This window comes from Pimephales promelas, chromosome 2 (assembly GCF_988280905.1).
Source record: "Pimephales promelas chromosome 2, fPimPro1.hap1.1, whole genome shotgun sequence".
In the NCBI taxonomy this organism is placed as follows: Eukaryota; Metazoa; Chordata; class Actinopteri; order Cypriniformes; family Leuciscidae; genus Pimephales; species Pimephales promelas.
The window spans coordinates 33,071,761-33,097,326 of record NC_142770.1 but is presented as its reverse complement, the minus strand read 5'-3'; the positions used below and the strand labels follow the sequence as shown (position 1 = coordinate 33,097,326).

Genomic DNA, 25,566 nt, shown 5'->3' with positions numbered 1-25,566 from the left:
ATCATTCATAGTACACTAAATTTTAAACATTTTAAATTCCAACATTGTTTGTGAACGTCCAACAAAGTTAAATGTATACTCAAACCTGAAAAGTTGTGTGTCTCCCTGTTTTCATTTGATTATCATTGTACACTTGGCATCTTAGTTGTAACATTGTGTTACAACCAACCCCGCTGTGTGTATTACATATTTTAACTCTAGCTAACAGTCGCTAGGAATTGCTGACATGTTTCAAAACGGTGCTATGTTTGAGCCAACAAGACAGTGATTAAGGCAATATAAAGTTAGATTCAGAAACGTATACATCTAACACAGAAACCGAAAAAAATCTATGATGAAAAAATGTACTTGCATGGTGTCAAAACGTCTCGGTTACGTATGTAACCCTCGTTCCCTGAGTAGGGAACGGAGACGTTACGTCAGAAGTGACGGAGATTGGGGGATTTCGCATAGAAAGCCAATCCTCTTCGAGTATTTAAACACGAGCCAATGGCATGCAATGCCTTGGGGCTGCGGAAATTTGCATAGCGTACTCCGCCCTACTCCGTGAGCATAAAAGGAGGAAGTGAACGCAACCGCAGTATGTCTTCGCTGAGGAGCCAAGACTGAACTCGGCATCTACCCAGCGATACAGCAGAAGTGGCAGGGAGACGTAACGTCTCCGTTCCCTACTCAGGGAACGAGGGTTACATACGTAACCGAGACGTTCCCTTTCGTAGTCACTTCGAGTTACGTCAGAAGTGACGGAGATTGGGGGTCCGTGCCATCACGCCAACTTCAGGCTGTCTTCCAGTGCCCTGCGAAAATCTGAACCCCTTTTTTTTTTTTTTTTTTGGGATCTACTTTGACACAGGATTACCAAGGTACACTGGGAAACATATCCCGGAAGGGACATGTTACCAGATGCCTACCAGAGGGAGGACTTAAGAATACTCATATGGTATAGGAACACATATGGAACACTGGAGTACCAGCTGTTGGTGGCTAACAATTTAAACTCCAGGGTTGGCAGATGGCTTGCCAAGGGAAGACACATGCTCAGAGAGTCTTACAGTGGATAATACACATGAGACGGTTACCAAGGGGGAACCGTACGCATGGAGGCACCTAGCTAGCATCCAGAGCACAGCAGTGGAGCCCGCATTGTCGGTGCTGGAGGACTCGAGTCTTCAATGGAAGAACTGAGAAAAATCGCACTTATCCAGTCCGGGGAGTGGAGTGGCGAGCAAGCGAAGACACCTGAGCGGGTCCAGTACCGGCCGGAACGAGTACGTGAGAGGACACTGGCTCAATTCGCAGATTATAGAATCTGGCGAAGGTGTTGGGTGTCGCCCAGCCTGCAGCTCTGCAGATGTCTGTTAGCGAGGCGCCATGCGCTAAAGCCCAAGAGGAGGCCACACTCCGAGTGGAATGGGCCGTCACACCAAGGGGGCACGGACGGCCTTGCTGCTGGTAAGACAAAGCAATAGCATCCACAATCCAGTGGGACAGCCGTTGCTTTGAGAGAGCCCTTCCCTTCTGGCTCCCTCCATAACAGACAAAGAGCTGGTCTGAGGTCCTGAAACACTGCGTTCTGTCGACATAGGTGCGGAGAGCACGTACCGGACAGAGCAGTGCCAAGGCTGGGTCTGCCTCCTCCAGGGGCAGCGCTTGCAGGTTCACCACCTGGTCCCGGAAGGGAGTGGTGGGAACCTTGGGCACATATCCAGGCCGGGGTCTCAGGATCACGTGAGAGTAAGCCGGCCCGAACTCTAGGCACGCTTCGTCAACGGAGAATGCGTGCAGGTCCCCCACCCTCTTGATGGAGGCCAATGCAACCAGGAGTGCTGTCTTCATGGACAGAAACTTTAACTCGACTGATTGCAAAGGCTCAAAGGGATGCCTCTGCAGAGCACTTAGAACTACTGAAAGGTCCCAAGAGGGTACGAGGGGAGGACGAGGCGGATGCAGCCTCCTCGCTCCCCTCAGGAACCTGATGACCAGGTCGTGCTTCCCCAAGGACTTACCTTCCACTGCTTCATGAGAAGCGGCAATGGCCGCGACGTAAACTTTAAGGGTGGAGGGCGACAGCCTGCGCTCCAACCCTTCTTGCAGGAAGGAAAGCACGACACTGATCGAACATCTCCGGGGGTCTTCTCCGCGAGAAGAACACCAACTGACGAAGAGGTTCCACTTCAACGCATAAAGGTGTCTCGTGGACGACGCTCTTGCGGAAGTGATGGTTGCCGCCACCGCAGGTGGCAGCGAACTCAAACCTTCCTCGTCCCGTCCAGGAGCCACACGTGCAGCCTCCAAAGATCGGGACGAGGGTGCCATAGAGTGCCCCGTCTCTGAGAGAGTAGGTCTGGTCTCAGAGGAATAGGCCAAGGAGGTGCTGTCGCGAGGAGCATGAGATCGGAGAACCACGTCTTGGTGGGCCAGTAGGGGGCTACCAGCAAGACCTGCTCCTCGTCCTCCTTGATCTTGCACAACACCCGTGCAAGGAGGCTCACTGGGGGAAACGCATACTTGCGTGGGCCCCGTGGCCAGCTGTGCGCCAGCGCATCCGAACCGAGAGTGCCCCAGGTCAGAGAATAAAACTGGGCGCAGTGGGCTGAGTCCCGAGAGGCGAACAGATCTATCTGTGCCTCCCCGAACTCTTCCCAGATCAGCTGGACCGACTGGGGATGGAGTCGCCATTCGCCGGAGATGGGACGGACCCGTGACAGCTCGTCGGCTGCCCAGTTCCGGTCTCCAGGAATGTACACTGCACGAAGGGACCTCAGGTGCTTCTGACTCCATATCAAGAGGTGGCGGGCGAGCTGCGACAACTGGCGCGAGCGTAGACCCCCTTGGTGGTTGATGTACGCTACAGCCGTGGTGTTGTCTGAGCGGACAAGCACATGCTGGCCCTTGAGCAACGCTCTGAAGCGGTGCAGGGCGAGCCGTACTGCCAGCAGCTCGAGGCAATTGATGTGCATGAGGCGCTGGGCTCCTGTCCAGGAACCGGCGGCTGCATGCCCATTGCACATGGCACCCGAACCCGTGGTAGATGCATCCGTGGAGACGACGAGATGTCTGGAAACTCGCTGAATAGGGACCCCTGTCCGTAAAAAGCTGAGGTTCGACCACGGGAAGAAGGTTCGCCGGCAAGCCGGAGTCACTGGGACTCGGAGCGAGCCGCGATGCCATGCCCACCTCGGGACTCGATCGCGAAGCCACAGCTGAAGCGGTCTCATATGAAGCAAACCGAGCGGCGTTGCCGCGGCCGCGGATGCCATATGCCCCAGGAGCCTCTGAAATAGTTTCAGTGGAACCGCACTCTTGCCCTCGAACTGTCGAAGACAAGTCAGCAGTGAGTTCGCGCGCTCGTTCGTGAGCTGCGCGGACATGGCGACCGAGTCTATCTCCATGCCGAGAAAAGAGATCCTCTGCACGGGGCAAAGTTTGCTCTTTTCCCGGTTGACCCGAAGGCCCAGACGGGCTAGGTGCCGGAGCACCAGGTCTCTGTGTTCGCAGAGCTGAGCTCGAGAGTGTGCTAGGATTAGCCAGTCGTCGAGATAATTCAGGATGCAAACCCCGTGTTCGCGAAGGGGAACAAGGGCTGCCTCGACGATCTTCGTGAAGACGCGAGGGGACAGAGCTAACCCGAATGGGAGAACAGCGTACTGATATGCCTGGCCCTCGAAGGCAAACCGAAGAAACGGTCTGTGTAGAGGTAAGATGGACACATGGAAGTACGCGTCCTTCAGGTCGATCGCTGCAAACCAATCCTGATACCGAACACATTCGAAAATGCGTTTGGCCGTGAGCATTCTGAACGGTAGTCGATGGAGAGAACGGTTCAGAATGCGCAGGTCCAGGATCGGTCGTAACCCACCGGTCTTCTTGGGGACAATGAAGTAGGGGCTGTAAAACCCGGACTTCACCTCGGCTGGAGGGACCGTCTCGATTGCACCCTTCGCCAGCAGGGTAGCAACCTCCGCTCTCAGGACCGGGGCATTGCCACCGACTATCGAGGAGCGAACTCCCCTGAAGCGGGGAGGAGACCGTGCGAACTGAATCGCGTAGCCGAATCTGATCGTTCTGATGACCCAGCGGGATACCCCGGGAAGCGCTAGCCAGGCTTCCAGGAAGTGAGCCAACGGGGTCATGTGAACCACAGACGTCCCCCCGGAGGGGCAGCGTGGCGGGTCGACTGGCACGCGTGCAGGGATGACCCCGCTCGGATGCGTCGAAGCCCGCTCCCCGACGGAAGGGACCAGGGAAAGCGGAGCGTTCCACGGGGGTCCGTTCTGCCGGGGGTCTGGCGATAGAGGGGGAAGGGATTGGCGTAGCCCGGGGACGACACACGCACCCTTCCGCGCCCTCCGAGACAGAGAGGAGTGAGTGGGCTGACACACTGAGGCATCGAGGGCACCCACTCCAGTCTGTGAGCTCAGTGAGGATGTCAAGTCTTTCTTTAACCAGTTCAGGGTGCTGCCCACCCGTGGGTGAGCAGCGGGGAGCTGAGAACAAAAGATTCTCCCCCGGCCCTCCACCGGGGGAAGGAGGGGGCCTGCTACCGCCTCCTGTGAAAGACTCGAGATCAACACTGAGCTGCCCGTGTCAGGATCTTCGCTTGGCCTGGCGTTTAGCGGGGCGAGCGGCCTGAGGGGGCTGTGACGCCGGTCTGCGGCCTCCTCGACGCTGGGGCCCGGGTGAAGGCTGCTGCTGGGGCCGAGCGGGAGGGGGGGGAGCCGCAGAGGGGCGTCCTCGGCGGCGAGCAGGGGGAGGCACCTGTGCCGGTGACCGGGTGGAGGCAGCAGCTGGTCGCCGGGGCAGGATATGTTTAATGGCCTCCGTCTGCTTCTGAGCAGTGGAGAACTGCTGGGCAAAGTCCTCCACCGCACCGCCGAAAAGGCCAACCTGGGAGAGCGGAGCGTCAAGCAGACGAGTCCGCTCAGCGCTCCGCACATCCGCCAGGTTGAGCCAAAGATGACGCTCCTGAACCACGCTAGTGGCCATCACCTGACCGACGGCGCGAGCGGCCACTTTCGTTGCCCGGAGAGCAAGGTCAGTGGCGGACCGCAGTTCTTTAAATGCCGTCGGATCAGTCCCGCCCTCGTGCATGTCTCTGAGCAACTTCGCTTGGAAGACCTGCAAAGTGGTCATAGCATGCAGAGCGGAGGCCGCCTGTCCCGCCGCTCTGTAGGACCGCGCCGCCATAGCAGACGAGAACCCACAGGCTTTGGATGGGTGCTTAGGATGACCGCGGGTGGAAGCACTCTGAGGACACAGTTGCATCGCAACAGAGCGCTCCACCGGAGGCATCCCAGTGTACCCACGGGCGGCCCCGCCGTCGAGGGGGGGAAAGGCGGGGGAGAGATCGCGCTCTCGAGTGGACAAAGGAGCCCCCCAAGAGCGCGAAAGCTCCGCATGCAGCTCGGGGAAAAAAGGTATTGGAGTCGGCCGTGGCTTTGCAGCGGCAGCCTTGTCCAAAAACCAATTATCCATCCGCGAGAGATCGGGGCAGGATGGAGGTTTCCATTCTAGCCCGATACTCCCAGCGGCTCGAGACAGCATGGCCGTCAACTCGGGATCTGACGCGGACAACGCTGGGACTCCCGAAGGAGGCAACGCAGCCGGATCTTCCTCTCCCGAGGAGTCAAGCCCGCCTAGTGATGCCGTGATAGACATCGCATCATCATCTGGAGCGCCGCTCGAAGCGGCCGGTGCCGCCGAAGAGACAACCGACCGAGTCGAACTAGCGCTCGCTGGCTCACGCACTGAGGCGGGAGGTGTGGCCCGAGGAATCGTCGGGGCTTTATCCCACACCGTCACCGTTAGATCGCCCGGACCCCGGGTCGACGGGCCCCCTTTCGTGAAGGAAGCCGATCGAGTAGGGGGGACCGGGGCTCTCACTCTAGTGAGATCATTGAGCCGCGACCTCAGTGTGGAGATGGTCATGCTCCCACAAAAGGAACATGAGTCATCCACGAACGCTGCTGCAGCATGCTGAATGCCCAAGCATACAAAGCAGCGTTCGTGACCATCAGATGACGATAGAAATCTACCACATCCAGAAGGGCACGGGCGAACCATCTTTAAAAAGACGTGCCGCGTGCAGCTCTTTTACAGAGAGGAGAGAAATTCACTCTTTCAGCGCTGAGGCTACCAGGGAGAAGCGCAAAGTCTGGCAGACCACTGCACAGATCGCAGGCAATGCAGAATCTCGCTGGGTACCGCCGTCACACCAACACTGAAGAGGACGCTCGTCTCGAAGAGTCTTGAATCAGCTTTTAGGAGTGAAGAGGTTCTCTTGGCTCCGAAGCGAAAACATACTGCGGTTGCGTTCACTTCCTCCTTTTATACTCACGGAGTAGGGCGGAGTACGCTATGCAAATTTCCGCAGCCCCAAGGCATTGCATGCCATTGGCTCGTGTTTAAATACTCGAAGAGGATTGGCTTTCTATGCGAAATCCCCCAATCTCCGTCACTTCTGACGTAACTCGAAGTGACTACGAAAGGGAACACTCTTTGTCCAGTATCTTCACGAAATATTAGCAAAACTTTCCGCAAATTCGCGGGAGACCGTCTTCTGGCAGCGAGAGAAAAAGATCAGAAAGACATCCTGCTTGATCCTGACGAACTATGTAAAATGTCCGTGTTACATTTAACCCCGCGTTAGGTTGTGCCCCGCGCTAGGCTTGCCGCGGTAGTCGGTGTTACCGGTGTTCAGTCGCAACACCGGTTTCATGACATGCCCACCGCGGCACCGCGGTGGTCATGTGAAAAAAAAAAAAGTTTAAAGCCTTAAAAATATTGAACGCAATTATGCAGTAGTCGTTAAATCCTGCCTATTAACACACACTCAACCCACAGAAAAGACGCGCGTCGGTATCGAGTTCGTCGGTATCGAGTATCGAGAATTGATGAAACTGTTTTAATGAGGGTTAGGGGGCGATTTGGGATTCAACCCATGTTCTCGAGGAGTGAAAAATAGAGGACACTGACAACGCGTTAACAGACAGGACCGAGCAGGTAATATTTAATATGAAACAGTCTCAACTTTCAAATTTGGTCAGTCAAAGAAAATCAAACAATAGGCCTACCGTTTTGTGGCTCTTTAATGTGTCGTGACAGATTGTCTGATAAAGTCAAGTTCCACCGACGTTAATCTACTCCTGACTGCTTTCTGACTGATCCTGTCAGATCATGTCTGTCAATCAAACTCCAAGCGAAGGATGAATTGACGCTAATTTAAAAGTGAAAGTTAGTTTCGTTTTCAAACTAGCGCATATTCAGGGCACAATAACAAAACAGTTCTTTCCCGCACTACCGCACCGTTATGTATGCCCGTGAAAACGTGCGCATTTTACGTTTGCCTTTAAATTAGCGATTTAAAAGCCCCCGCCGGTGAGACACCAGTATTACCGGTTTTGTCACACGTCGAAAATATCCTCACCGTCACAACACTACCCCGCGCTCCCCTACAGTCTGTATGAGTGTATGATTGAACTTTTCCCCATAGTCTAGTGTTAAACACAAATCACAATACATTTCAATATCGAATCACAATATTGTAGAATCGCAGCGTATCGGCACCAAAGTATTGAATCTGGAGATAGATGCATTGTCCCAGCCCTAGTGTGTGTGTGTGTGTGTGTGTAATGTATTTGTTAATATTTTAAAGAACTCTTAATATTGATGTAATTAATGTCAAATAAAGGCTGTATTAAAGCACTTAATGACATTCTCTGATTTTCAGTGACCTAATTTATTCACTCAGAGTCTTTATGGTAGAGATGATCTTACCACAGTGTCTCCAGTTTACAGTGAGGATTCGCCAGTAGATCAGAAAGCTGCTTCACTCCTGAGTCTCCTAGATTATTCACAGACAGATTCAGTTCTCTCAGGTGTGAGGGGTTTGATCTCAGAGCTGAAGCCAGAGCAACACAATCTTCATCTGTGACTCCACAATCATACAACCTGTAGAGAACAATGACACACATTAAGCCTATATCCAGAGATAAACACAACACTTAAACTATAAATAACATAGGCAAGGCAAGTTTATTTATATAGCACATTTTATACACTATGGCAGTTCAAAGTGCTTTACATAGAGAGGAAATAATCACAAAATAAATGCAAGGAAAATTCAAACAGTAATTCAAAAGCTTTACATAGAAAGGAATTATAATAATCACACTATAGCTATTAAAAAAATCATTATTTCTATGGAAAATCCCCATAAAACATGGAAACCCAACAATGTGTGTGAGCGTGTGTGTGTGATTAAGTGTGTGTGAGTGTGGCGGTGTGGTTCAGCGGTGTCTGCAGCGGGAGAGCGAGTGAGGAGAAGTGGGTCAAGTTCAAACGATGAACACCTGTCTGTGATTTCAGTGATTGGCGGAGGAGAGCGCATTTAAGCGGGCCAGGTGGACAGTGCTGTGAGAGAGATCCTGGAGCTTGAGTGGCTGTGTGCGGAGCTGTGTACAAACAATCCGAATTGGTCCGTGACCTTTTTTGAGGAAGCTGTGAACAGCGGGACGAGTTTGATGTCTGAAGGGCCTTTCACACAGGACGCGGTATGCGCTGCGCTATGAAACCCATTCATTTCAATGGCTTGCGCCAAGCGAAGGCGTTTTGTTTCTGCGCTGACCTGAGCGCAAGCGCAGCGGTGCGCACCATTGACGTCCTCGCGCGCATGCCGCGGTCAAAGTTCAAAATAGTTTAACTTTTGCCGCTGCGCTCTGTGACGATTACCAGCGCGGCCAATAGAAACGGGACATCCAAACAAACACGGAATCAAAATGGACGAACGGCTAGTACTGTGTGTGTCGGAATTTCCCGAGCTTTATGTTACAAGTTTGAGGTCGTATAGGGACATCACCAGAAAAGCTGTGTCATGGAGACATATCTCCATTCAATTTGGCATGTCAGGTGTTTTTAAAATATATTTATATATATAATTTGTTCCTTTGTGTCAGCTTTAGTGTTTGAATAAATGTTTTATTCTAAAAAGAACTGAGCTCGTGTGTTGATTTCGATGTTTATATATATATATATATATATATATAATATTCATATCAAGTCAGATCAAGTCACGCGCAAATCACGTTGTATCTGAAGGGCAACGCTGAACAGAGCGGCAAGCGCAGCGCATTCCGCGTCCTGTGTGAAAGGCCCTTGAGACGGAGAAAGCTGTATGCAGCAGGAAGAGTTTGATCTACAGTGTTTGATTGATTTGGGTTTGATGTTAAGAGCTCTGAGGCACCGTGGACTGAGTTATTGAAATAAAGCACACAAGCTCCAGTATTCGCCGACCCCTTGTCTTCTTCCATCACCCACACTGAACCAAGATTCACTTCATCACAGTGAGATTAAGTGTGTGTGTGTGTGTGTTTACTGTATTTGTAAACATTTTAAAGAATGTGTGTGTGTGTGTGTGTGTGTGTTAGGACTGGGAAAAAAAATCAATTCACATAACTATCACAATTTTCTGGTTCACAATTTTAAAATATTTTTTGTATTTATTCCAGAATTGATATTGATTCAAATTAAATTAAAGTCTGTGATTTCATTGATTGGCGTTGGGAGAGGATTTAAGCAGGCCAGTTGGACGCTTCATTGAGAGAGAGTGGAGCTTGTGTGTGGACACTGTGAGCTGGATATTGTTCAACTGTTCGAGTCTGAAGGAAGCTATAAGCTGTGGAAAGAGTGATCCATTCGAGTCCGAAGGAAGCTGTGAATCAGCGGGAAAGAGTCTGTTCTATTGTGCTATTGAGTTTAATGTGAAGCGCTGAGACGCTGTGGAAAGAGTATTTGTCTGTCTAATAAAGCACACAAGCTCCAGTATTCGCCGACCTCTTGTCTTCTTCCATCACCTCCTCTGAACCTTACCACAATTATTTTATACCATGGTCTACAACAATGAGCGACTTCGTTATTTCTTTTAACATTTATGGAGAATATGACAACTTTGACGACGGGTATGCTGCCGAAGAAAGAAAAACTTTAAATAAAACGGAGAAATGACAAAGAGTTAACACCGGGAGAATTTAATCAAATAGAAGATGAAAAAGATGAGATCAACACGAAAAAAAATACGAAATGGGCAGTAAATACACTCAAAGACTTTATTGTTCAAAAAGAAATGGACTCCAGCTTTGAAAATTACACCGCTGCTGCTCTGAATGAGACCCTGCGGGAGTTTTACGCAGCTGTCCAGACAACCAAGGCAGGAGGAGAGTACAGCGTTTCAAGCCTATAAGGAGCCTGAGAGCCGGTATCAACCGCCTTATAATTATTATGTGTAATAAAAAAAAATAACTATGCCTACCTTTGTGTTTCATGAAAAACTGTAGGGTTCTACAAGCTGAGCGGACTATAAATATCTCCGGTTGCTAAATAAACCGTCAGGCAAGTTATTATGTGTAAAAACTAGATTTAGCCTAATTAAAATATAAACTAATGTTTTAAAAATGTTTTATTGGCAAGTGACCATGGTAGAAGCGGGTTAATGCCCTCCGAGGTGTCCATTGTCAGGTTTTAATGGACTTCGGCGGACTGGGAGGCAACAGTCCTCCGCTGCGCGTCAGCCGGTTCACGCCTCGCCGTCGTCCATTAAAACCTGACAATGGACACCTCGTCGGGCATTAACCCTTACTTATTTTTGTCGTTGCTTACAGACGAGGTTGACAGAAGTTCGCCACTCTTGCTCCAACAGAGGATTAACTTTTCGTTATCCATCTGTGTTGCCGCTGCTGCTGACCCAGAGAGAGTTTATTAAACAGCTTCACGAAAGGTCTTTTAAACAGGGCCGGATTAAGAGTTCAGAGGACCCTGGGCACAATGTCTTGTAGGCCCCCTCTTAAGCAGGCCAAATGTATATTTTGTCCAAGGACATTTTAATATGGCATTTACAGTTCTACCGACTTAAAATTACCTTTGTTGTACTATACTGGAGTAAAGTTAATAAATGGTTGTTCTTTATATGAATTTGTAAAACTATGTTGGGTCGACCCTTAATATAGCATTTACAGTTTTACTGATTTACTGTTCCTCTAGAGGGGTTCGGGGGCATGCTCCCCCGCAAGAAAATTTTGTACATTTTAAGGTTAAATGCATCAGTCTTGTGTTTTTTGAGAGATCAACATTAAGAGCTTCAACCCATGAACTGCTCGTTAAACAAAGATAAAGCATTGATTTGTACCAGGACAATAAAGACGGCTCAAACATCTTTTTAAATATGAGAGTCTCAGTCTATATTACATGATCAATGGTGTTTTAGGATGCCAAACAATTATTATAATAATGTAATAATGATTTATATAATTATTACTATGACGTAAAATCCATATAGCCTATAAATGTACTATATAAAGGAAAATGAATATTTCAAAGTATATTTTAGTCTAAATTACACTACTATAGGCAAATTAAAATACTTTTGTCCTTATTTCTTCACTTGCAAGAAATAAACCCTTGAACTTGTATTTAGGAGAAAACACCAGATGACCATGATGATCGGGTGAGCAAAGTGCACACTTTTCTTTAATTCACCCAGCACTGATGCCTATTCTTAAAGTCTTGTGCTGTTTTATAACGGCGAAAAGCCATATCATGGTTTCGATATTAGTTCATTGGCAAAACATAACGCTAGAGACCTTTATGTTAGGTTATACATTTTACATCTTCTCATATGTGTTGGGAAAAGAGAGAAGAGACTTCGGCAAAAGGCGGATTCAAACTTGGGTCGAGCACATCAAAAGTTGATTCACGCGCTTTGCGTAAAAGTTTAAAGCTCAAATATAAACACTGATGTCTACGGTAGCGATCACAATAGAGTAAATAGAGCTTTTAATAGAAACTTGGCTCTTAAAACAACACATTTATCCATTACATTGTTTCTCCACTAGGTGGCGACAAGTGACTTAAAAATGTATTTGATATTGAATTATTTATTCAAGAGAATGTAGAACTGTATGATACTCCTGAAATAAAACTCACAGATGTGATGAATTGTTTTTGTAAATACGACTCATCTTACACATCATGTACAGTCTGTGTAAGTATATGATTGAACTTTTCCCCATAGTCTAGTGTTAAAAACAAAATCACAATACATTTCAATATCGAATCGCAATATTGTAGAATCGCAACGTATCGGCACCAAAGTATCGAATCTGGAGATAGATGCATTGTCCCAGCCCTAGTAGTGTACTGTAGACAGACACTAAGGTTTGAATTTTTCTTTGTTTAATTTGCACCCTGAATATGGGTTGGAGCTTTTAATTTTGAACTCTCAAAGCGCACCAGACTGCTGAATTTAACCTTTAAAGAACACAAAATTGTCTTACAGGGGAGCATGCCCCCCAACCTCCCTAGAGAAACAGAGGTCCACTTCTGACACTGGGTAGTTGCGCCCCTGAGTAACTCAGTAGTCTATGTATTTGAACAATGTTTAAATGTAGTCATATTTGTGATTTTAATTATGTAGCTAATTTTCATTATGTAGGTAATTTTCATTTTCTCACGAGTGCCGTCAGGGTTACTCTCTGGCCCTGTCCCAAATGGCACACTCCGAACTTGCGGACTTCCTCATAGTCCACACTTCGGTGATGTCATGTAGTGCAGACCTATAGGGCCCTTAGCGCGAGTCCGCGAGGGTGCATTGAGAGGTATTTTTGGGACAGACTCGATCGTCACGCCGGAAACAGGAACTCACGCCTGTGAAAGCCTTATCCCTCTCCATACGGAGCTGAATAAACTTAAAGATCATCTCATCAGTCCCTTTATTAGAAATATATAATAATTATTTTTTAATGATATAAACAAATATCATTAAAAAATTCCAGTCATCGAAAACAGGATTTATTTTATTTTCCCAAATCTTATCCATGTGAACTAAACAGCCTGCTTTTACAGTTCTATAATTGTATATAATATATAATTTATAATGTTTAAGATAAGAACTGTTGTAATGTTTTAGCAGTGATGCTTGTTCTCAGTGTTACTTACACAGCGTGTCTAGTTGCTGTAACCACAGGCATCAGGTTCTGAAGAACTTCAAGAACTTCTGCAGTGTTTTGTCGGACACTAATAGAAAATAAAAAATAAACAATTAATAATGCTAACAATAATAATTCATATCATAAGTAAATAATACATTTTACCTTTTTTAATGAAACACAACTTTATAAAGGACGTGTGTTAAAGTTGTTTAGTGTCTATAACTGTAGAAGTCTCGTATTCAGCAACACAGATTTGTTTTCTCTTTTTCTTGTCAATGTCGTTTGTCAAGGTCTATTAGTCTACATTTACACTACAACACTATTCGACATATCAGATTTTGTTGAGTCAAATGCGTATATTTTCATGAATCAAGAAGTATTTTGTGTTAAACAAGTTGTTTTTGAAATAGAAGTAATAATGATAAAGTCACATTAGCTGGAGAAACAGCACTGGCACGCACACACACACACTCACACACACACACACACACACACACACACACACACACACACACACACACACACACACACACACACAGACGAAACACAGGGACAAAATGACGAGACAGTGCAGTGTAAGTGTATGAAATGAATGGAAAATTTATGGAAATGGATCTGGAAGGGAGAGAGGAGTAACGGGTGAATGTCCATGTGCAATCAGCATCTCGTGTGTGAGTGTGTGTGTGTGTGAACAAGACGAAGATGAATGAGGTGTGTGTGACGAAGATGAATGAGGTGTGCGATCAGCATCTCGTGTGTGAGTGTGTGTGTGTGTGTGTGTGTGTGAACAAGACGAAGATGAGTGAGGTGTGTGTGTGTGACGAAGATGAATGAGGTGTGCGATCAGCATCTCGAGTGTGTGTGTGTGTGTGTGTGTGTGTGTGTGAACAAGACGAAGATGAGTGAGGTGTGTGTGTGTGTGACGAAGATGAATGAGGTGTGCGATCAGCATCTCGAGTGTGTGTGTGTGTGTGAACAAGACGAAGATGAATGAGGTGTGTGTGTGTGACGAAGATGAATGAGGTGTGCGATCAGCATCTCGAGTGTGTGTGTGTGTGTGTGTGTGTGTGTGTGTGTGTGTGTGTGAACAAGACGAAGATGAATGAGGTGTGTGTGTGTGACGAAGATGAATGAGGTGTGCGATCAGCATCTCGTGTGCACGCGCTCTTATGATAGTGGCGGTGAGGAAGGAACGAGACGTGGATGAATGAGGTGTGTGTGTGTGTGTGTGAGTGTGTGTAGTCACTCTTCCAGCGGACAGTAGAGCTGAATGCCATCAAGGTTTTCTCAAGTTTACTTTGGCTGTCCGCGTGACGTCATCATCATCATCATCATCAGGAGGATCCGCGGACGTCCACTTGCTGTTACTATTAAAACTTCAGTTTGGAAAAATACTTTCTATTAACTTGCTGTTTTATTACTGCAATCCAGTGAATGACAGCCGTCTGTGTCTCCCAGTGTCTTACATTAACACAAAATGATCTGAATTAAAGACACAAAATGAAGTCTGTCTTCAAAAGATCCTTCAAACTGAGAAGGCCTTCAGAGGCGCTTGATGACGTGGCAGTCGAGATATGCAGCCTTACTAGGACACAGCCACGGTTTGAGAAACACCCGCAAATTATGGACAATATCCCAGAAATCAGTCTGAGCCCGTGATTTAAACACCTCTGATCTCTGAGTTTCTCTTTGTTCATAATGTTTTAGACTGTAATGATTGCACTCGGTGTTACTTACCCATCATTTCTGCCTCCGATTAAGCTGTTCAGGTCAAACTCCTGCAGTGTCTCCTCTGAGGACAACAACACAAACACTAAAGCTGACCACTGAGACGAGGAGAGTTTCACATAACGTAATCCTCCACGGCTCGTATGAGGTTGAGCTTTGTTCACTAGAGAAAGATCCCCCAGTTCATTCAGACAGTGAAACAGATTGATGTATTTCTCTGGAGAGGGATTCTCACTGATCTTCTCTTTAATATAGTGAACTGTTTCCTCATTGTTGTGAGAGCTGTTTGCTGTCTGTGTCTTTAGTTCTTGTAAGAGACTCTGATTAGACTCCACTGACAGACCCAGAAGGAAACGAAGGAAAAGGTCCAGATGCCCATTTCTACTGTGTAAAGCCTCATCCACAGCTCTCTGATGGAGATCAGATAGGGACACTTTGCCCCCATTAGTTGGTTTGGTAATCTGGTCAAACACATTGATGTTATTGTTGATAAAGGAGAGATGCACATATAGAGCTGCTAGATGTTCCTGAATGCTCAGATGAACAAAGCAGAAGACTTTCCCCAGACACAAGCCCAACTCCTCTCTGAAGATCTGAGTGCACAATCCTGAGTAAACTGATGCTTCTGCCACATCAATGCCACACTCGCTCAGGTCTTCCTCATAGAAGATCAGGTTGCCTTTTACAAGCTGCCGATACGCCAGTTCCCCCAGTTTGACGATCATGTCTTCATCTTTCACTTTCTTCTCATAGTCCTTCTCATGTTTGATGTTGGTCTGAATGAGCAGGAAGTGTGTGTACATTTGAGTGAGAGTCTTGGGAATCTCTCGTCTCTCTGCTTCACTGCACATCTCTTCTAGAACAGTGGCTGAGATCCAGCAGAACACTGGGATGTGGCACATAATAAAGAGGCTCCTTGAGGACTTCAGGTGTGAGATGATCGTGTGGGCCAGACTCTGATCACTGATCCTCTTCCTGAAGTATTCCTGCTTCTGTGTGTCACTGAAGCCTCGTACCTCTGTCACTCGATGGACACACTCAGAGGGGACGAGATCCGCTGCTGCTGGTCTGGAGGTGATCCAGATGAGAGACGAGGGAAGCAGATTCCCCACAATGAGGTTCGTCAGCAGCTCGTCCACTGAGGCTGATTCAGTCACATCACACAACCTCACATCGCTCTGAAAATCCAGAGACAGACGACACTCATCCAGACCATCAAAGATGAACAGCACTTTATACTCATCACTGGATATGGCCATTTTTCTGCTTTCAGGGAAGAAGCGATGAAGAAGATCTGAAAGACTGAGTGTTTTGTCCTTCATCAAGTTGAGCTCTCTGAAAGCCAGTGGAAATATGAGCTGGACGTCCTGATTCTCTTTCCCTTCAGCCCAGTCCAGGATGAGCTTCTGCACAGAGACTGTTTTTCCAATGCCAGCGACTCCCTTTGTCAGCACAGTTCTGATGGGTTTGTCTTGTCCAGGTAAAGGTCTAAAGATGTCACTGCATTTGATCGGTGTGTCCTCTGTTTCTGCTCTCCTGGACTGTGTCTCAATCTGTCTCACCTCATGCTCATTATTGATCTCTCCACTTCCACTCTCTGTGATGTAGAGCTCTGTGTAGATCTCATTCAGGAGTGTTGGCTTTCCCTGCTTTGATATTCCCTCACACACACACTCAAACTTCTGTCTCAGATTTGATCTCAGTGTGTTGAGGACTTCAGCAGCTTTAGAGTCATGGCTGGAAGATTACAATAACACATTATTACTAGTGGTGCAACGGATCATCACTGATCCGTGATCCGTTCGGATCAATGTCTTCGGTTCGGCACACACGTGATCCGCGGATTGATTATGAAAAAAAAAAAAAAAAAACGTGCGCATGTTGTTCAGTCAACGCACAGCTTCGTCATAGCGAGCGGAGGAACGGAGAAGCTTGAACGCCCCGCGTCATTTCAGGGCTCCAGACCAGACTGCGACCAAAATTTGAGAGTGTGCGACTGAATTTTACATCCAGTCGCACATGTGCGACCAGTAAATTTGCCACACGTTAAACGCATGGTAAAGCGGTGCGTCAATGAATCCGTGACAAGAATAGCGCGCGTAAACATCTGTGGGAGGGAGACGGAGACAAATATCACAACCTGATGTGCGTCTGAGCAATCAGCGATCTATCGACTCGTTAGTCGTTGCCTAGCAGCGAATGCAAACAAAATGAAAGTGGAACGAAAATACGCTACTCATTTATGATTAGGACCGTGGTCGGAGCAGCAGCAGCGATCCATTGACAAAATAAAGCCCCGAACTTGACAGTCGCGGGCCGATCTCGCTCACGCAACACTGTTACTAGGAGATCCAGTGAAGAAATCCATTGAATTCGCCTCAGAATTAATAACATCAACACCACGAGATCCAGTGAGAAACACTCCGATTCGGCGCAGGTTTCTGTTATAAACCATATCAGATCAAACAGAGCTGACGTGGAAACCAGGAAAAACACTTATAGAAGGCTTTCAGTCCACAAATCAGCCTATATGATAATGTGTAAGAAATAGTCAAATGCTTACAAGTAGCCTACTACACATCTTTTCCCAGCACTTCAATAATATCATAAATAAATGTTTTATTTTTTTGAATTTTTTATGTGATTACCAACACATTTTTTGTTTATCCTTTAAAGATTGTCCTAAAATGAAAAAAGTACGATGATATTTTTACTACTTTTATTAATTGATATTAAGACATTATAAATGATAATAACTAAGTTAATTTCATCTACACCCTAAATTAAGCTTAGTGATTTATTGTCAGCCCCAGTGCTACCAGAATTTTTTTTTTTTTTTTGTAGAACTCGCTGTGAGTTCTCATTTGAGGTGATGCTGCCCTCAACTTTCAGTCTGGAACCCTGTGAAGTTAAAATAAAACAGAATATCATAATGTTAAGTCTATTTATTATTAAAGAATTTGTCAGTAGGCTATTACAGTTATTTTGGGGGAATTTTTTTTTTTTTTTTTTTTTTTTTGCTGATCCGAAAAATGATCCGATCCGTGACCCTGATCCGAGAAACGATCCGATCCGTGAGTTGTTTGATCCGTTGCACCCCTAATTATTACACAAGTCAGAGGAGTAAATAACCATAAATTACAACGACAGTCCTGCATTTTACCTGAAACCAGGACACATGCGTTCATGAAAGTCTTGTGGTTGAATCACAGGCATGAACACAGTTTTGTTTTTAACTGGTCTGGATGGAAGATTTGACCTTAAATCAGAATGAAGAGGGTAAAGAATCAGACACACTGATATTGATGTAATTGTGTCATTAACTGAGTAACACACCAACAGCTTTTACAGTGTGTGAATGTATTAACAATACAATACATAGAGCTTTACACAAGAGCACAATCATCATCATTAATAGACTCAAACTAACAGGATTTCAACTCATTAAACTGCTGTATATTAAAGCCCCATTCTGTTATTTTTGAAAGGTTGCTCTCGGGGTCCCCCTACAGTTGGGAAACAGTATTGTCTCCTGTGGTAAAATCTGTCATGGTTACACTAGGGCAGTGTTTCTCAAACTTTTTCAGCCCAAGGACCACTTTATCTTCCTTTTTTTTTTCTGAGGACCACTTAACAAAATCCCACTCTAACACGCCCCCCAAAAACAAAAAAATTGTAAGGATAAGCTAAATTTAAGTTTAAATTTAACTCCTAACTGAGCTTTGACTGATATAGGCTTTTCATTTTTCTGTCAGTGAAGAAAGTAAACATAGGGTCAACTGATATAGGTTGATTTTGCCTATGAATAATTTCTCAGACGCGTTTATTTACTGAAAGCTAAAGCTTGCTAATTAAGTTTATTAAATGCATTCACAATATGTATAGGCTACACATTTATTATTGTTTGTATGCCTAATACAGGGCCGTAGACAGGGCCTTATAATCAAAGAGGCCCTAAATTTGAGGTTGGTAGGGGCTTCACATTTTTTAGTTATCTGATATTTGCATTTTCAAGACGTTTGAAGACAAAAAAAAAAAAAAAAAAAAAGGATATGAAATAGCTTTAAAACCATGTCAGTGGGCAGTAGATTATTTGTCAAAATCTCTCCTCATCTCCATCACTCTTTCTTTTTTCCTTAGTCTCTTCATCACTTTCTCTTCCCCTCTGAAGGCTTAGCTTTGTACTAAAGGCTTTGTATTATATTCTCAGTATACACTCATTATTACTCATGTGCCTAAAATGATGAAAACGGCTTTTGTTAATGTTTCTTGTCCCCTCACAACAATGACAGTAAACGAATTATTACATTACATGTCACGTTACTATTTTTTATTTACTAATTTTCAGTTCAAAATGGCGAAATTAGACAAAACTATATTAGTTTGCCTGATTATTTTTTGTCAATCGTTTAACATTTCAAATTTCAAATATGAAATGTTAAGTTTAGCTACTTACATCGCACTTGACCGTGCGCGTCGAGATGAACACACACACACACTTTCCTCTGTTTCTGACGTGCTCTCTGCTCTGCACCGCTGCGGATTGACGATGAAGAACGCGCGAATCTGATTAAATCAAGACTGAAGCGAACATGAATTCCTAGCCTACATTAATCACAATTTTTTAGGGGGGCTAGGCAGAAGTTTAGGGGGCCGGTAGACCCCTGCCATAGGAAATTGCGTCCGGGATATGACAGCAGCACTGAGTGCGCCCGTCTCTGGCCCAGCGCTAGCCAACACAGGTAAGCACATTTGAATTTAGCAGTTGATCATGTGATGCACTGACCGTTCTAATCACACCGGTGTGATCGTACGCTCCAGGGATCAGCCAAGAAGACTGATCACACTGGTACGTTTAGGTCAGTTTAGGTCATCTTTTCGCGGACCACACTTTGAGAATTACTGCACTAGGGAATACACGCGTGTGTTTGTTGACAAGCGATCCCGAACTCTGCAGAAGGAAGGAGTTGTCAGATCTTGGGCAGACTCCAGTGTTGCGTGTGAAATGTCTTCATCACAGATACAGTGGCATCTATTTCTGCATGTCTTATGGGCTTTATTTTTTTCGAACGTCAAAAGATCGCGTAGCTCATGTTTATAAGCCAGCGTCTTTATAGTAACGCTAGCCTATTGTCTACTGTTTTACATAATGGATATGCTAATTCAATTCAATGTTTGTTGGTAGATAATAGCCATGTCGTCAATATTCTAATATCAAGCTATCATAGATGAATCCGCAAATTAGAAAAATCGATTTGGATTATAGCCTGAGGCAAGACACTTTCACCAGAAAAATAAGTAACAAACAAGACTATCAGCCGGCAGACATAGGAAAGTTATCCTGAACGATTGTTTTGTCCGTCTAATCATGTATTATTTACTTGCAAGAATGCAGCCCCTACCAAACTCAGTAATCAGTGTACTTTCACGTCTGGAGCTGGCGTGAGCTGCCCGCCCCGGCTCTACGGGGATGCTTGAGTGTGTTAAGCGCCCTCAAAAGAAAGCAATGCAGTCTACATGTGATGCGGCGAGGGGTGAAGCTGCACAACACATTCCCAACAGTAAACTGATCACCCGCGCTCTGTTTCTGACGCACTTCACATTTGGTTTTACTCGCTGCTTCAGCCATGACAACATACAGAGGTAAAAGAAAAAACACTCGTTGGGCTCTCGCGTCGTAATCTGAGGAAGTGGGGGAAGTGACGTATGCCGTAAAGCAGTCGAATTTTGCAGTTCTTTTTGTGCTCGGGTTCCTACCCGCTCCCCGAAGTTACAGAGTGCCAGTTAAAGCGATACAGACCCCGTCAGGCTTTAGCAGACCTGTCAATCAACCTATTGTAAGTCGATGTACCATCTCAAGGGTTTGGGAAAAATATTATAAAGGTTGAAAAAACTACAGAGTGCTGCTTTAACAATTTCATAAAAATCAAAAACTATAAGCATAACTTTTATATAAATGATATACCTGAGATTAGGCCGTGTCCGTCTCTTAAACTTTATTGGCAGATCCATAGAGCAGTCACTCTTCACAGACACACAGCTGGACTCTGGGTTTTGTCTCTTCTGCTGGACTGAACTGGGTTCAAAACTAAGTAAAATACAAACCAAAGCGGTTAGAAAAATCTGCTCAATTTTACACCGACTCCATTATATAAAGGTGGAGAAAACCTCAGCTTACATTTACTTGATGTCATTGCTAGTGTTAGACTGACTGAGATCAATTATGAGTCTAATTCAGAAGTGTCACTATAAGCACATCTTTTATATAAATGATATACCTGAGATTAGGCCGTTTGTCTCCACTCTTAAACACTGGTGGCTTATCCATAGAGGCGTCACTCTTCACAGACACACAGCTGGACTCTGGGTTTGAGCTCTTCTGCTGGAATGAACTGGAACAGAGAACAGATTCAGTTTAATCCTCTACATTACTGTGTTCATTCGTTATGAGAGGAACCATATTAAAAACACATTCATCTTTCATCTTAAAGCACTTTGAAGAAACTTTATGATCTTATTATTTAATATTTCATGTTAATTTTAAAACAAAACACATGCAAAAATAGGCAAAAACATATATTTTTATGTAAACTTGTGCAGGGGGGTCAAATCAGGGGTGATATTTTTCTGTGATGATAATGTGACACAATATTTAACGGTGTTAGTTGAAAGTACCTGTGTCCTGGAGAGAAATCTCCATCTCTGGATGCTTGTGAATCAGCCATGATGAAGATCCGGAGAATCTGTTGAGTTTGATCTCCTCCACTGACTCTGATGAAGAAACATTCACACACAATATTAAATGATTAAATTAAACGACCTTCATAATTTATCTGAACATATCTGGAGTGTGTGAGAAAAGGGATCGTGTAATTTCGTTAACTCACGCTCATTGGGCCTTTACACACACACACACACACACACACACACACACACACACACACACGTCACACACACACACACACCTACACACACACACACACACACACACACACACACACACACACACACACACACACACGTCAGCCGTTGGATTTAGAATTCATGAAAATAACGGACACCGGAAACGCTGAACATGTTCGGGTGAAAGAAAACAAACCCCGACCCGCATCGACAGACTCTGATCCGGTGTTTAAAACGCGTGTCTGTGAGCTGTGATTTGGCCTATGAATGTTTACACATAAGCTAATGAATATTTACATACTTCTGAAAAATCCCAAACTTTACGAAACACAAAAGAAACTTTGATGTGAAAGAAACTCTTAATTTTATATTAAATCAAAATGTCCTCCAGAGATTCATTTTAATATGAGAGTCACACATGAACACTCACCTTGATCAAACTTTTACAAGTACAGGACCTCAAATCCTCCAGATTTAACATCAAACTACAATTAAATTAATTCTTAAGCGTTGATAAACACTCGATGCTCTGTTTTTTCCGTGTCGTATTATATTTTTCCAGCTTCTTCTTCTTCTTATTTGTTTTTACCGGCGGTTGGCAACCAGCTTTTGGTGCATTACCGCCACCTTCTGCTTCGGAGTGTGAATCAGACATTAGGCTTACAATCTAATTTCCACATTAAAATTTAAAAAAAAAAAAAAAAAAAAAAAAAAAAACACCATATTACTCGTAATCACTGATTTCCCTTCACACTTTTCCTATATCCCTATTTATCCTCATATCCGATCATACAAACCTGTTTCCCTTAAAAAAGTTAACAATATCCTAACCTGTGCTCTATCACCTATATTCAACACTCCTTTTAATGTTAGCTCCTGTTCCCCTAATTCTCTCAATTTATTTCTCATTATAACTCTCTGTGACTCATACCTTCTACATCTTATTATTATATGCTCCACTGACTCTACTTCCTGACACCACTCGCACAAGCCTGTTTCATGTTTTCCTATCAATTTCAGTGATTTGTTTAAAGCACTATGGCCCAACCTTAACCTTGTCATTACTGTTTCCTCTCTTCTGTGCCCACCACCTAATCTAGTTATTTTTACACTCTTTTGAATTTGATATAAATGCCTTCCTTTCTCCTCTCTGTCCCATCTTTCTTGCCACATTTGGTTAGATTTTTCCCAGACAATACTTTTAACCTCTGCTCTACTTATTTTAATATGCATTTCTATATTTTCCTTCTTTAATGCCCTTTTCGCCAATTCATCCACTAACTCATTCCCTTTCACCCCTACATGTGCTGGAACCCACATAAATTGTACCTGTCCTCCTTGATTTTTTATCCTTGTCACTGACTGAAGGACTTCATACAATATATCCCGACGGCTCCCAGAATGAAAAGATCTTAAGCTTATTAGTACTGAGGATGAATCGGAGCATATCAGCACCTTTTCTTGCCTAGTTATTTCCACCCACCTTACCGCAACTAACACGGCCACCATTTCCACTGTATATACTCCCAAAAAATCTGATGTTCTTCTATTAATTCCTATTCCTTTTGCAGGTATTGCCACCCCATATCCTGTCACTCCTGTCTCAGGTTTCTTAGAACCATCTGTATATATATGTATGAAGTCCTTATATTCTTTATTTATTTGGTGATTAAATGCTCCAACCATATCTATTTGACCTTTTTCTTTTCTTTTTAGCTCTAACAAATACCAGTCAATATCTGGCCATACAAGTACCCATGGAGCCACCGTCGAATATACAACTGCAGGGCTCAACTTCATTTCAAATACTCCAAATTCTTTTGCTATCTCATTACCTACTCGACTTAAATTATCTCCATTAAATCTTGTATTCTCCCATGTCTCCTGCAACACTACCTTAGTAGGGTGGTAATCATTTTGTCCCTGCAAATTGGCCCAATAGTTTGTCATCAGCTGCCTCCTTCTTAATGCTAACGACATTTCTCCCATTTCTACTTGAAGTGCAGGTATCGGTGAAGTTTTAAAAGCACCACTACACACTCTTAATGCCTGTGCTTGAATCATATCTAGCTTCTGTAGTTGAGTTTTAGCTGCTGACCCATAAGCTACACTTCCATAATCCAACACGGATCTTATCAATGCCACATATATTGCTTTTAATGCAGAGCAACTTGCTCCCCATTCCCTGCCTGTCAAACATCTCATCACGTTGATAACTTTTTTACATTTTCCTTCTATTTTCTTTATGTGATCTGCCCACGTTAACCGAGAATCGAAGATAACTCCCAAAAATTTAAATGTTCCAACTCTTTCTAATTCTTTCCCATACATATTTAACTTCAACCCTTCCTTAATTTGCTTCCTGGTGAAAAAGACTGTTTGTGTTTTTTCTACTGAGAACTTAAACCCCCAATCATATCCCCACTCCACCACCTCATCAATTGCTCCTTGTACTTTACTAATTGCATACTCCATATTCCTTCCCCTTTTCCACAAAGCCCCATCATCCGCAAACAGTGACCTCCCTATATCCATTGGCACCTTTGTGAAAACATCATTGATCATAATGATAAAAAGTAGTGGGCTTATCACACTGCCTTGAGGCGTTCCATTGTCCACTTCGTACTGACTTGACATGTCTGACCCTATTCTTACTTCTATTTTTCTTCCAAACAAAAAATGTTTTATCCAGTTAAAGACTCTGCCACCAACCCCCACCAAATGCAACTTTATTAACAACCCTTCCTTCCACATCATGTCATACGCTTTTTCTATATCGAAAAACACTGTGATGACTGATTCTTTATTTGCCTGAGCCTTTCTTATTTCATTTTCTAATCTAATCACCGAATCCATGGTACTCCTTCCTTTCCTAAAACCACTTTGATAATTTGCCAGTTTTCCATTTATTTCTAACATATACGATAACCTTTCTGTTATCATCCTCTCCATAATTTTGCATACATTTGATGTTAATGCAATTGGTCTGTAACTACTGGGTTTTGAAGGATCTTTGCCAGGTTTCCTTATTGGAACGACTACTGCCTCTTTCCATGCTACTGGTAATCTACCCTCCTCCCACACTCTGTTATAAAAGTGCAACAAATTTAAGAGCGCTCCTTCCCCTAGATGTTTTAGCATCACATAGCATATCTGATCTTTCCCTGGAGATGTCGGTTTAGCTCTGTTTATTGCTCTCATCAACTCAGCCATATTAAAAGGTTCATCAATTTTATCCTCAACTTTATCCCTCCATTTTAACACATCTGGATGCCGACTCATTGTTCTTTCCCTTCTCATTTTGCATATTTCTGATAGGTTGCTTGAACTGTGAATTTTTACAAATGCTTTTACCATCATCTCTGCCTTATCCTTATTAGAGATTGCTGTTCCTTCCTCAGTAGTTAAAACTGGAATATCCCATTCCCTCCTTATTCCTCCCATCCTTTTTATCATTCCCCAAACCTCTCCCACAGGTGTTGTTCTTCCTATTTCATTGCAGAACTCCTTCCAACTCGCCCTTTTAGCTTGACGTACTGTTCTTCTCACAATAGCCTGTGCTTTTTTATACTGAATTAAATGCTGCAAGTTATGGGTGTTTTTAACTCGCTTAAACGCTTTATTCCTGTTTTTTACAGCCTGACGACACTCTTCTGTCCACCATGGTACCAGTTTTTTATTCCTCCTTTGTTTACTCTTGGGAATAGATCCACCTGCTGCCATCATAATTGCTGATGTTATTTGTTTGTTTATTTCATCTATATTCCCTGAAGTGTCTATCTTTGATATTGATTCCTCACTTAATTGCTGAAATTTTTCCCAATCTGCTCTTCTAAAACCCCATTTTGGCACTCCTCCACCTGGTCTTACTTCCATGCGCTCTCCCACTGAGCATGTTACTGGGTAGTGATCACTGCCCACTGTTGAATCATTCCAAACATGCCAGTTACTTATT

General features: G+C 44.5%; 1 protein-coding gene and 1 pseudogene across 4 annotated transcripts in view; both read right to left on the bottom strand.

Annotated features, from left to right (window-relative positions):
- LOC148997221 (NACHT, LRR and PYD domains-containing protein 3-like) overlaps window positions 1-22,181 on the bottom strand; it is a 31,317-nt gene extending 9,136 nt beyond the window's left edge. For 2 of the 4 annotated variants that reach the window (XM_089122198.1, XM_089122195.1), the window contains exons 1-8: window positions 22,042-22,180; window positions 21,384-21,479; window positions 20,987-21,100; window positions 20,674-20,796; window positions 17,872-17,967; window positions 14,718-16,445; window positions 12,988-13,065; window positions 7,777-7,950 (exon numbers count right to left, since the gene is read on the bottom strand). In XM_089122198.1, coding sequence (XP_088978324.1) covers window positions 7,777-7,950; window positions 12,988-13,065; window positions 14,718-16,445; window positions 17,872-17,967; window positions 20,674-20,796; window positions 20,987-21,100; window positions 21,384-21,433 — 2,363 coding nt within the window. In that variant the 5' untranslated portion in view covers window positions 21,434-21,479; window positions 22,042-22,180. Of the gene's footprint in view, window positions 1-7,776; window positions 7,951-12,987; window positions 13,066-14,717; window positions 16,446-17,871; window positions 17,968-20,673; window positions 20,797-20,986; window positions 21,101-21,383; window positions 21,480-22,041 lie in introns of all 4 variants that reach the window. The other 2 variants (XM_089122187.1, XM_089122193.1) reach the window with 2 other exon arrangements.
- The window catches only part of LOC120474894 (uncharacterized), a 328,303-nt pseudogene that overhangs the window by 284,372 nt on the left and 18,365 nt on the right, over window positions 1-25,566 (bottom strand).